The sequence below is a fragment of the Muscardinus avellanarius genome (genome assembly GCF_963383645.1).
Source record: "Muscardinus avellanarius genome assembly, chromosome: 2".
In the NCBI taxonomy this organism is placed as follows: Eukaryota; Metazoa; Chordata; class Mammalia; order Rodentia; family Gliridae; genus Muscardinus; species Muscardinus avellanarius.
Window position 1 is genome coordinate 149,418,367 of NC_137787.1, and position 11,183 is coordinate 149,429,549.

Sequence of the window (11,183 nt, forward strand, 5' to 3'; positions counted from 1 at the left end):
TCTACCTTCCAGATATACCCCCAGCCCTATTTTTTTAGTCTTTTTTTTTTTAAACAGGGTCTCACTGAGTTGCAAAGGGCATCACTAAGTAGTAGCTGAGGCTGTCTGTGAACCGCAATCTTCCTATCTCAGCCTCCCAAATGCTGGGATTACAAGCACACACCAACATGCCTGGCTTTTGGTCTGGTTTTTGCTTTTTTTTTTTTTTTGTGGTACTGTGGACTTGAAACCAGGGGCATTTAATCTCTGAACCACACCCTCAGCTCCATTTTATTTGGAAACAATCTCCCCCCTAAGCTACTGAAAATCTTGCTAAACTGCTGAGGCTGGCCGTGAACCTGCAATCCTCCTGTCTCAGCCTCCCAAGTACTGGCTGCTCCATTTTTAAGCTCTACATCTGAAGTACCTGAGTTGCTCCTGGTCTGGCATTTGACCTTAAATCGAATAGCGTCAGTCAATATGCAAACTTTTTTTTTTGGTGGTACTGGGGATTGAACCCAGGGACATTCTATCTCCGATCTACACTCCCAGACCTATTTTATTTTGAAACAGGGTGTCACTAAGTTAGTGGAGGGCCTTGCTAAACTGCCAAGAGAATGACAGAGAACCTGCGATTCTCCTGTCTCAGCCTCCCAAGTACTGGGATTATAAGCATGTGCCACCATGCTTGGCTGTAAACTTTTTTTTGTGTGTGGGTCTGGGGATGGAACCCAGGGGCATTCGACCTCCGGGCTACACCCTCTGCCCTATTTTTTATTCTTTATTTTGAAACCAGGTCTCACTGAGTTGCAGAGGGCCTCACTAAGTAGCTGAGGCTGTCCATGAACCTCGATCCTCAGGTCTCAGCCTCCTGAATGCTGGGATTACAAGTGTGCGCCACCACGCCCGGCTTGCAAACATTTTTAAACATCAGCCTTCTAATAGACTCTTCAGAACTGGATTCTCAACGGGCTCTCAATCTTATGTGGCCTAATTCTTGTTTCTCAAAAAATAGCTAATATTAGTACGTGATGATGCTTTGTGTGTGTGTGGTACTGGGGATTAAATATAGGGGCATTCGACTTCCAACCTACACCCCCAGCCCTTTTTTTTTTGCTGTACCAGGGACATTCTACCACTGAGCTACACCCCCAGCCTTATTTTTTATTCATTTTGAAACAGGGTCTCACTGAGTTGCAAAAGGCCTAAGTAGCTGAGGCTGTCCTTGAATCGCAATCCTCCTGTCTCAGCCTCCCAAATGCTGGGATTACAAGCATGCGCCACCATGCCCGGCTTCTTTTTTATTTTTTATTTGGTTTTGAAATAGGGTCTTGGTAGATTGCTAAGAATCTCTCTAAAGTTGCTGAGGCTGTCTTCATACCTGTGATCCTCTCGTCTCAACCTCCCAAGTATTGGGATTACAGACGTGCTAGTGCAACCTTGGCTAAAGTAACACTTTTTTTTTTTGTGGTACTAAGGATAGAACCCAGGGATATTCTACCTCTGAGCTACACCCCCAGCCCTATTTTTTATTTTTTTATTTTGAAATAGGATCTTGTTGATTTGTAACAGGTCTCACTAGTAGCTGAGGCTGTCTGCGAACCTTGATCCTCCTGTCTCAGCCTTCCGAATGCTGGGATTACTAGCGTGCGCCACCATGCCTGGCTAAAAAATAAAATGCATTTTTAATGCAGGATAAGTATTTTCATATAAATTCTAAGAGTGGGTCTTAGAGTTCCATGTTTAAATAACAGATACATAGCATCTGAAATTACAACACAATTAACAATCTTTAGACACTGAACATAATACACTGTATTACAATGCAATGTGGTAGGCTTCCATTTTTAGGAACAAAAATAAATTTCACATGAAAAGATTTATTTTAATTCACATTAAAATACATTTAGAATAAATCTAAATTTTTAGCATCAGAGTACTTAGAAACAAATACAGAGAAGCTTTAAGAGCTAAAGGTCTCCATTCCATCCAAAAATGCACACACAGAAGTTTTTTAAATTACTGATCATCACCTCGTTGCCTTAAATTTCTAGATTTTCCATTTTCAATTCTCCTTTTTTTGAAAACTGGGGCCACCCCATCTGCTGCAACTCCAAGAGAAGTAACTGTTTTTTCTTTAAATACCACTTTGGGTTCCCCAACATCAGCTTCTGAGGTTGACAAATACTCATTTTCAGGGCTTGGAAGTTCCAAATCTACCTCCTCACTGGAACAGGAAGAGAAAAATAAAACCATTATTTGACAGAGTAAGACAAAGTTTGCATATAACCTACAAACCCCCAAACTACCTTTTCCATGATCATAGTGGTACAAAGTTAGAAGGTGGTCATTTTGCAGTAGTAAACTTCTTATTTTTGAGGTACCGGGGATTGAACCCAGAGGCATTCTACCTTTGTAGAGCTACACTTCCAGCTCAATTTTATTTCTTATTTGGAAACAGGATCTTGCTAGGTTGATGAGATTCTCATTACTTGCTGAGGCTATCCCTGAACATGTGATCCTACTATCTCAGCCTCCTAAGTACTGAGATTATAGGCGTGCTCCACCACGCTGGGCTAGTAGTAAACTTTATTATTTACTTACTTACTTACTTATACTTACTTACTTACTTACTTACATACTTCGGAACTATACCCTCTGCCCTATTTTTATTTTGAAACCGGTCTCACTGAGTTGCAGAGGGCCTCACTAAGTAGCTGAGGCTGCCCGCAAACCATGATCCTCCAGTCTCAGCCTCCCGAATGCTGGGATTATAAGTGTGCGCCACCATGCCCGGCTAGTAGTAAACTTTATTTTTTTTATTTTTGGTGGTTCTGGGGTTCCTGGAAGCCCTTCAACCTTCGGGCTACACTCCCAAACCTATTTTATATTTTTATTTGGAAACAGAGTCTCCTAAGCCAGAACACGTGGCTGGCTTCGAACCTGCACGATCCTCCTGTCTCTGCCTCCCAAGCGTGGGAATTACAAGCGTGCACCACCACGCCCGGCTAGTAGTAAACTTTAAAAAGACTGATTTTACAATTTTACTGAAGAGACTGACCTCTTAGTAATGTGGGCACAGACCAAGAAAAGTCTTGTATTTCCACTGCACAAAGGACACACAATCTTAGAGAATGCTTGTGCTTATTTATTTTTGCAGTACTAGGGATGGAACCCAGGGGCATTCTACCTCCAAGCTAAACACACCCTCAGCCTTATTTTTATTCTTTATTTTGAAACAGGGTCTCACTAAGTTGTAGAGGACCTAAGTAGCTGAGGCTGTCTTCAAAACTACAATCCTCCTGTCTCAGCCTCCCAAATACTGGAATTACAGCAACCACCCTAATATAGGAATATGGTTTTTTGTTTTGTTTTCTATACTGGGGATGGAACCCAGGGGCATTCTACCTCTGAGCTACGCCTCCAGCTCTATTTTTTTTTCTTTATTTTGAAACAGGGTCTCATTGAGTTGCGAATGGCCTAAGTAGTAGCTGAGGCTGTCCGCAAACTGTGATCCTCCTGTCTCAGCTTCCCAAATGCTGGGATTACAAGCGTGCACCACCATAATTGGCTTAAAAATGGGGATTTTGCAAACAAGCTTTTTTGTGTGTATGATGTTTAGGGTTGTACCTAGAGACATTTTATCTGTGAGCTAGATCCCCAGCCCTATTTTTACTCTTTGCTTTGAAACAGGGTCTCACTAAGTTGTGGAGGGTCTCCTGTCTCGGCCTCCCAAGTAGTACTGGGAGCATAAGCATGCACCACCACACCTGACTTGCAAACTAGTTTTTTGTCCAAATAATTTTAAAATCGTGCCCCTTCCAGTATACACTACCCCCATATATAACACCTTGCCATTTGAGAAGGCAGCAGAGGCAGGAAGGTATCTCTGATCTTCCTCACTATTCTCCCCTTGAAGCAGGCCTTAAAAGAATTCTCTGACTTTACCCTAAAGTAGGACTTGAGACCTTCATTTCAGAGAAATCTTCCCTATACCCAGAAGAAAAGAACAAAGGCGTGCACACATGAAGGATCCGAGCCAATAGGCCTTGCTGAGTGTTTCCAGTTTATTACCATTGGGTCATATTTTTATACAACTGATCACCCTTTATCAAATCTAAACAAAAATAAGATTTCCCAGTGGGCCTAGTAGCACACACTTGCAATCCCAGTACCTGAGAGGCTGAGACAGGAGGATCACAGGTTGGTGGCCCGCCTCAACTACTTAGTGAGGCCCTCTGCAACTTAGTGAGATGCTGTTTCCAAATAAAAATAAAATGGGGCTGGAGGTATAGATCTGAGGCAGAATGCCCCTGAGTTCAATCCTCAGTGCCACACACACACAATTTTTCCCTGTTTCTTTGCTTCCAATGCCATTCAAATTAATTTGTAGGCTTTTCTCTTTAAGATGTCTTTTGTTGCTGGGTGTGGTGGTGCTCGCTTGTAATCCCCCTGCTTGGGAAGCGGAGACAGGAGGATTGCGCAGGTTTGAAGCCAGCCTTGCTGGCTTAAGAGACCCTGTTTCCAAATTAAAAAAAAAAAAAAGTATAAAACAGGTCTGGGAGTGTAGCCCAAGAACCCCAGTACACCACACACACACACACACACACAGAGAGAAAATTTTATATATATATATATATATATATATATATATATATATATATATATATATATATATATCTGGGAGTGTAGACTGGAGGTAGACAGGTTTCCAGGAACCCTAGTAGCACCAAAAAAAAAAAAAAAAAAAGTATTTGTTATAAAGATCTCAGCCATGATCCTATGGATGGGTGAGAAAATAAATGTTTTCTCTCTTACAGATATGAATAGATGACACATTTATTTTACCTATAGCAATGTTCTCTTTAGCCTATAGAATTTCTCTTTTTTTTCTTTTTTTTAACAGGTCTGGGGATGGAACCCAGGGGCATTTGGCCTCCGAGCTATACCCCCTGCCCTATTTTTTATTCTTTATTTTGAAACGGGGTTTCACTAAGATGCAGAGGGCCTCACTAAGTAGCTGAGGCTGCCCACAAACCATGATCCTCCGGTCTCAGCCTCCCGAATGCTGGGATTTCAAGTGTGCACCACCACACCCAGAGCTAGAATTTCTCTTCTTGATTGATGTGAATATAAAACCATAGGTAGGCCATCAGCTAGTGACAGTATCACTCTCTTCTCCAGCAGATTATGGACAGAATCTAGACTCTGGTAGAGAGACTCAGGTTTGAGTACTGGCTCTATGATTATGAAAGACAGTGAGCACTTAGAAAATCATTTAATCTTCCATGATTCAGTTTCCTTGTCTATAAAGTGGTAAAGTATTTATTTATTTATTCATTTATTTTTCGTGGTGCTGGGGGTGGAAATCAGGGGCTTTTCTACCTCTGGGCTATACTCCCAGACCCATTTTATACTTTATATGGAAATAGGGTCTCACTAAATTGCTGAGAGCCTCACTTTTTAAAGTAACTATTACTTTTTTTTTTTTTTTTTGGTGGTACTAGGGACTGAATCCAGGGGGATTCTACCTCTGAGCTACACACCCAGCCATATTTTATTATTTTGTTTTGAAACATGGTCTTGCTAGGTTGATGAGAGTTTCACTACTTGCTAAAGCTATCCTCAAACCTGTGATCCTCCTGTCTCAGCCTCCCAAGTACTGGGATTACAAGTGTGTGCCACCATACCTGACTTGAAATAAAAGAAATGAGCTTTTTTATTTTTTGGTGCTGGGAACTAAACCCAGTGCCTCTGTGCTAAGTACTCCATCCCTAGTCTCTCAGCTATGCTTTTATTTATTGATTTATTATTATTTTTTACTTATTTTTTGTGGTACTAGGGATGGAACCCAGGGACCCTGTACCTCCGAGCTCTACCCCCAGCCCTATTTTTTATTCTTTATTTTGAAACAGGGTCTCACTGAGCTGCAAAGGGCCTTACTAAGTAGCTGAGACTGTCTGCGAACCGTGATCTTCGTGTCTCAGTCTCCTAAACACCGGGATTACAAGCGTGTACCACCAAGTCTGGCTTTGAGCTACTACACTTACAGTAAGCACAGAATCCTTGAATTAAATGGCTGCAATGTGTGGAATTACTGGGATGCATAATATTTGCAAGAACAGTGTGATTATGGTTATGTACTTACTGAGACTCAACCTCTTGTTTAATTTCTTGCCATTCTCCATATGCAGTTGGTTTTTGCAGAGTTTTGGATTTTTCTTTCTTTGGACTGGATGGCTTCTGCTTTGAGGTACTTTTTACTTTTTGTATTTCTGGAACACTTCCTTTATCACTTTTTTTACTTTTTTCCTGAAATTTAAAAGTCAAGAAATAACATAGTTTAAGCAAAACTGGTAGGATAAGACCAAAACCATTTTTTTCCCCTTTTTGGTGCTGGTTATTGAATTCAGGCATTCTACCTCTGGGCTACATCCCTGTCCCTATTTTATTTGGAAACAGGGTCTCACTAAATTGAGGAGGGCCTCATTACGTAGTTGAGGCTGGCCTCGAACCTGTGATCCTCCTGTCTCAGCCTCCCAAGTACTCAGATTACAAAGTGTGTGCCACCATACCTGGCTCCAAAGTTTTTTAACTTCTCTTAAAAATCCTGTTACAGATTCATTAATAATACATTAATACTCACTTAATAGTTTAAATGTCCACATAATGCAATAAATGTGCACAGAAACACTTTAATGCTCAAGTAGTTTATTATGCCTAAAAGGTTAATAGCCTTCCAGTGCTGCTTTTAAAAATGACATGATCGTATTAATGTCATGAGTTGTACAATTAAGGACATGTAAATAGGCCTCTTCTGCCAGGCGTTGTGGTGCATGCTTGTAATCCCAGCATTTGGGAGGCTGAGACAGGAGGATTGCACAGGTTCAAAGCCAGCCTCAGCTACTTAGGCCCTTTGCAACTCAGTGAGACCCTGTTTCCAAATAAAGAAAAAAAAAAAAATAGGGCTGGCAGGCATGGTGGTGCATGTTTGTAATCCCAGCATTCAGGAGGCTGAGACTGAAGGCTTGAGGACAGCCTTAGCTACTTAGTGAGGCCCTCCAAAACTTAGTAAAACCCCGTTTCAAATTTAAAAAGGAACAAAAAATAGGGCAGGGGGTGGAGCTTGGAGGTCGAATGTCCCTGGGTTCCATCCCCAGACCTGCAAAAAAAAAAAAAAGGGCTGGGGGTGTCATTCGGAGGTAGAATACTCCTGGGTTCCATCCCCAATACGACAAAAAAAATCTAAAAAATTAAAAGGGCTCTTCTCTTTTTTGCTTTCTCACCTAACACACATATCCAAACATCCAACAGTGGCCTCACTTTACATTGTATCCCATTTTTTTGCACTCTGAATTGCATCCAGATGTACACTACCACTTAAGCTGTACCCCAAACCCCTTTTGAGAATTTGTAATCTACAAGGTACCTTCCAAGTAAATCATTATAAATATTTTTATTTATTTATTTTTTTGTGTGTGTGGTATTGGGGGGTGGAACCCAGGGGCTTTTCTACCTCTGGGCCATACTCCCAGACCTGTTTTACACTTTATTTGGAAACAGGGTCTCACTAAGTTGCTGAGAGCCTCACTAAGTAGCTGAGGCTGGCTTTGAACCTGTGCGATCCTCCTATCTCAGCTCCCAAGCTCAGGGATTACAAACCTGCGCAACCACACCCAGCACTTTTTATATTTTTGGTGATGGGGATTGAACATTTGGGCATTCTACCTCTAAGCTATACCCTCAGCTTTTTTTTTGGGGGGGGGAGGGTAGTACTGGAATTGAATCCTGGGGCATTCTACCTCTGAACTACACCCCCCCAGTCCTATTTTTCATTCTTTATTTTGAAACAGGGACTCACTGACTTGCGGAGGGCCTAAGCAGCTGAGGCAGCCTGTGAACTGCAATCTTCCTATCTCAGCCTCCCAAATGCTGGGATTACAAGCGTGCGCCACCATGCCTGGCTTCAATCCCTTTTTAAAAAAATTTTTTTATTCTTTATCTTTTTTGGTGTGTGTGGTACTGGGAATGGAACCCAGGGGTATTCTACCTCCACGCTATACCCCAGCCCTATTTTTTATTCTTTATTTTGAAACAGGGTCTCACTGAGCTGCAAAGGGCCTCAGTGAGTAGCTGAGGCTGGCCATGAACTGCGACTACTGTGTCTCAACCTCCCAAATGCTGAGATTACAAGCGTGCGCCATCACCCCGTGTGTGTGTGTGTGTGTGTGTGTGTGTGTGTGTGTGTGTGTGTGTGACTGAGGATTGACCTGAGGGGCATTTTACCTCCAAGCTACATACCCAGCCCTGTTTTTTATTACTTATTTTGAAACAGGGTCTCACTAAATTGTGGAGGGCCTAAGTAGTTGAAGCTGGCCTTGAACCTGCAATCCTCCTATCTTAGCCTTCCAAGTACTGGGATTACAAGTGTGTGCCACCACAACTGGCTTATTCTTTATTCTGAAACAGGGTCTTGCCAGGTTGATGAGAGTCTTACTACTTGCTGAAGCTGTCCTCAAACCAGTGATCCTCAGGCATGTACTTACTACCATGTCCGACTTCCTCAGCTCTTTTTTTTAAATTTTTCTTTTCTTTCTTTCTTTTTTTTTTTTTTTTTTTTTTTTTTTTTGCGGTACTGGGGATGAAACACAGGGGCATTCTACCACCCAGCTATACCCCAGCCCTATTTTTTTATTCTTTATTTTGAAACAGGGTCTCAATGAGTTGCAAAGGGCCTAAGTAGCTGAGGCTGTCCACGAACCTTGATCCTCTTGTCGTAGCCTCCCAAATGCTGGAATTACAAGAGTGTGCCACCACGCCTGGCTTAGATTTTTCATTTTTAAGCCAGACTTTCAATAAATTGCTGAGGCTGGCTTTGAATCCGTAATCTTTTTTTTTTTTTTTTTTTTTTTGTGGGTCTGGGGATGGAACCCAGGAGCATTCGACTTCTGAGCTACACACCTGCCCTATATTTTTATTCTTTATTTTGAAACCAGGTCTCACTGAGTTGCAGAGGGCCTAAGTAGCTGAGGCTGTCTGCGAACTAGGATCCTCCTGTCTCAGCTTCTTAAATGCTGGGATTACAAGTGTGCACCACCACACCCGGCTGAATCTGTAATCTTTATATCTCAGCTTCCCAAGTATCACAGAGATTGCAAATGTGTAATACCATGCCCAGTTGGAATTTATTTGGAGGTAGAATGCCCCTAGGTTCAATCCTCAGTACAAAAAAAAAGCCCTCCTAACAAAGCCAGGTGTAGTGGTGCATGGTTGTAATTTCAGTACTTGGAAGGCTGAGATAAGAGGATCGCAGGTTCAAAGCCAGCCTTGACAACTTAAAAATAAAAAAGACCAAAATCAACAAAAAAGTATCTTGCTCTCTAATAGGTATTAGCAAATGGTACAATCACTTGCTCAGTTGCCAAAATATACCATCTCCACCTTATCCTTAGGGATACATTCCAAGACTCCCAGTAGGCATGGGAAGCCATGGATAGTGCTAAACCCTATATATACTATATTATTTCCTATATATGCATTTCTATGATAAAGTTCAATTAATTAATCAGAAATAATAAGAGATTAAATGCAATAATATAATGTTGTAGTCAAAGAAACTTCATCATGCACTCAGTTGGCATACAATTTAAAACTTAGGAGTTGTGAGCCAGGCATCCTGGTGCACACTTGTCATCCTAGTAGCTGGGAGGCTGAGACAGTAGGATTGCAGGTTTGAGGAGAGCCTCAGCAAATAGTAAGACTCTCATCAACCTATAAATAAAAATAAAATAGGGCTGGAGGTGTAGTTTAGAGGTAGAATGTCCCTGGGTTCAATCTCCAGTTCACATACACACAGACACAGAATAAGTAAATCAATAAATTAAAAAATAATGAAATAAGGCTAGGGGTGTAGTCCAGAGTTAGAAAACCCACGGGTTCAATCCCCAGGACCACATGTACCACAAAATAACAACAATAACAACAAAAAAACACACAACAACAAAAAACAACAATAACAACAACAGAATTCTGAGTTATTTCTGTAATGTTTCAATTCATATTTTCAAAACTTGGTTGACTATTGGTAACTAATACCACAGAAAGTAAAATCAAGGATGGTGAGGACAATCAAATATATCGTAGCTTGATTTTTATTTGATACCAGAAGACTGAAGAGAGTTTGTAAAACTTTATTATAAAGTGATAAATTTTTGTGAAAAGTAAATCAAGAACCTACCTTAAACTTTATTTGTATCTTTTTTCTTTCTGTAGAGAAGACTTCTTTTGCTTGCGGTTCCTCATCAGAATCACTAGGTGAGTCAGGTAATTTGGATTCTTGTAGGGTACCAAGTGACTTTTCACTGACCTTACTAGAAAGCTTATCACCAGGGTGTGGAATGAAATCATCAGGTTTTTCCCATTTGGATTCTGCTCAACAGATTTTAATAGTTATGTTAGTTATCAATTCTACTTGGAAGTAATTCTAATATAACACCTCTGTCATTTACAATTATTAAGTGAGTATTATTTCTCTTTCACACTACTATTTGATTAGTGGGACAGTTTTCTGGTTTTTTTTTTTTTTTTTTTTTTTTTGCAGTGCTGGGGATGGAGCCCAGGGGCATTCTACCTCCAAGCTACACCCCTAGCCCTAGTTTTTATTCTTTATTTTGGAACAGGGTCTTACTGAGTTGCAAAGGGCCTCACTAAGTAGTAGCTGAGGCTGTCCGTGAACCATGATCCTCCTGTCTCAGCTTCCCAAATGCTGGGATTACAAGCTACTCAGCCCATTTTTATATTTTATTTTGAAACAGTCTTCTAGGTTCTGAGAGTCTCACTAAGCTGCTGAGGCTGGTCTAGAACTTGCGAGCCTCCTGTTCAAGCCTCCCAAGTACTGAGATTATAGGCTAGTGCTACCACAACCAGGTTTACGACTTAGATTTATTACTTGTAAACTACATCTACTACAATTCTAATGCAAAGAGAAACTTAAGAATTGGATGAATCTTTTAGGGACTATTTGACCACAATTTCAGGAAACACACTGATAAGGGTCATACATGAGAGTCCCCAGGATTTACTTACCACAAAGACTTCCTGGGTTTTTACAAAATGAAATCAAACTGTGAAGATGTGAATGAATGTAATCTGTCATTTTTATTGAGGAGGGGGTAATGTGGAAAACCCTCAATTGACTAAACTCT

General features: G+C 41.0%; 1 protein-coding gene across 1 annotated transcript in view; it reads right to left on the reverse strand.

Moving 5' to 3' along the window:
• Window positions 1–1,998: 1,998 nt before the first annotated feature.
• Window positions 1,999–11,183, reverse strand: part of WBP4 (WW domain binding protein 4) — a gene marked incomplete at both ends in the record, with an annotated part of 27,888 nt that continues 18,703 nt past the window's right edge. Inside the window, 3 exons of the mRNA XM_080689468.1 lie at window positions 1,999–2,206; window positions 6,128–6,291; window positions 10,217–10,407. Coding sequence (XP_080545594.1) covers window positions 1,999–2,206; window positions 6,128–6,291; window positions 10,217–10,407 — 563 coding nt within the window. The remainder of the gene's footprint in view (window positions 2,207–6,127; window positions 6,292–10,216; window positions 10,408–11,183) is intronic.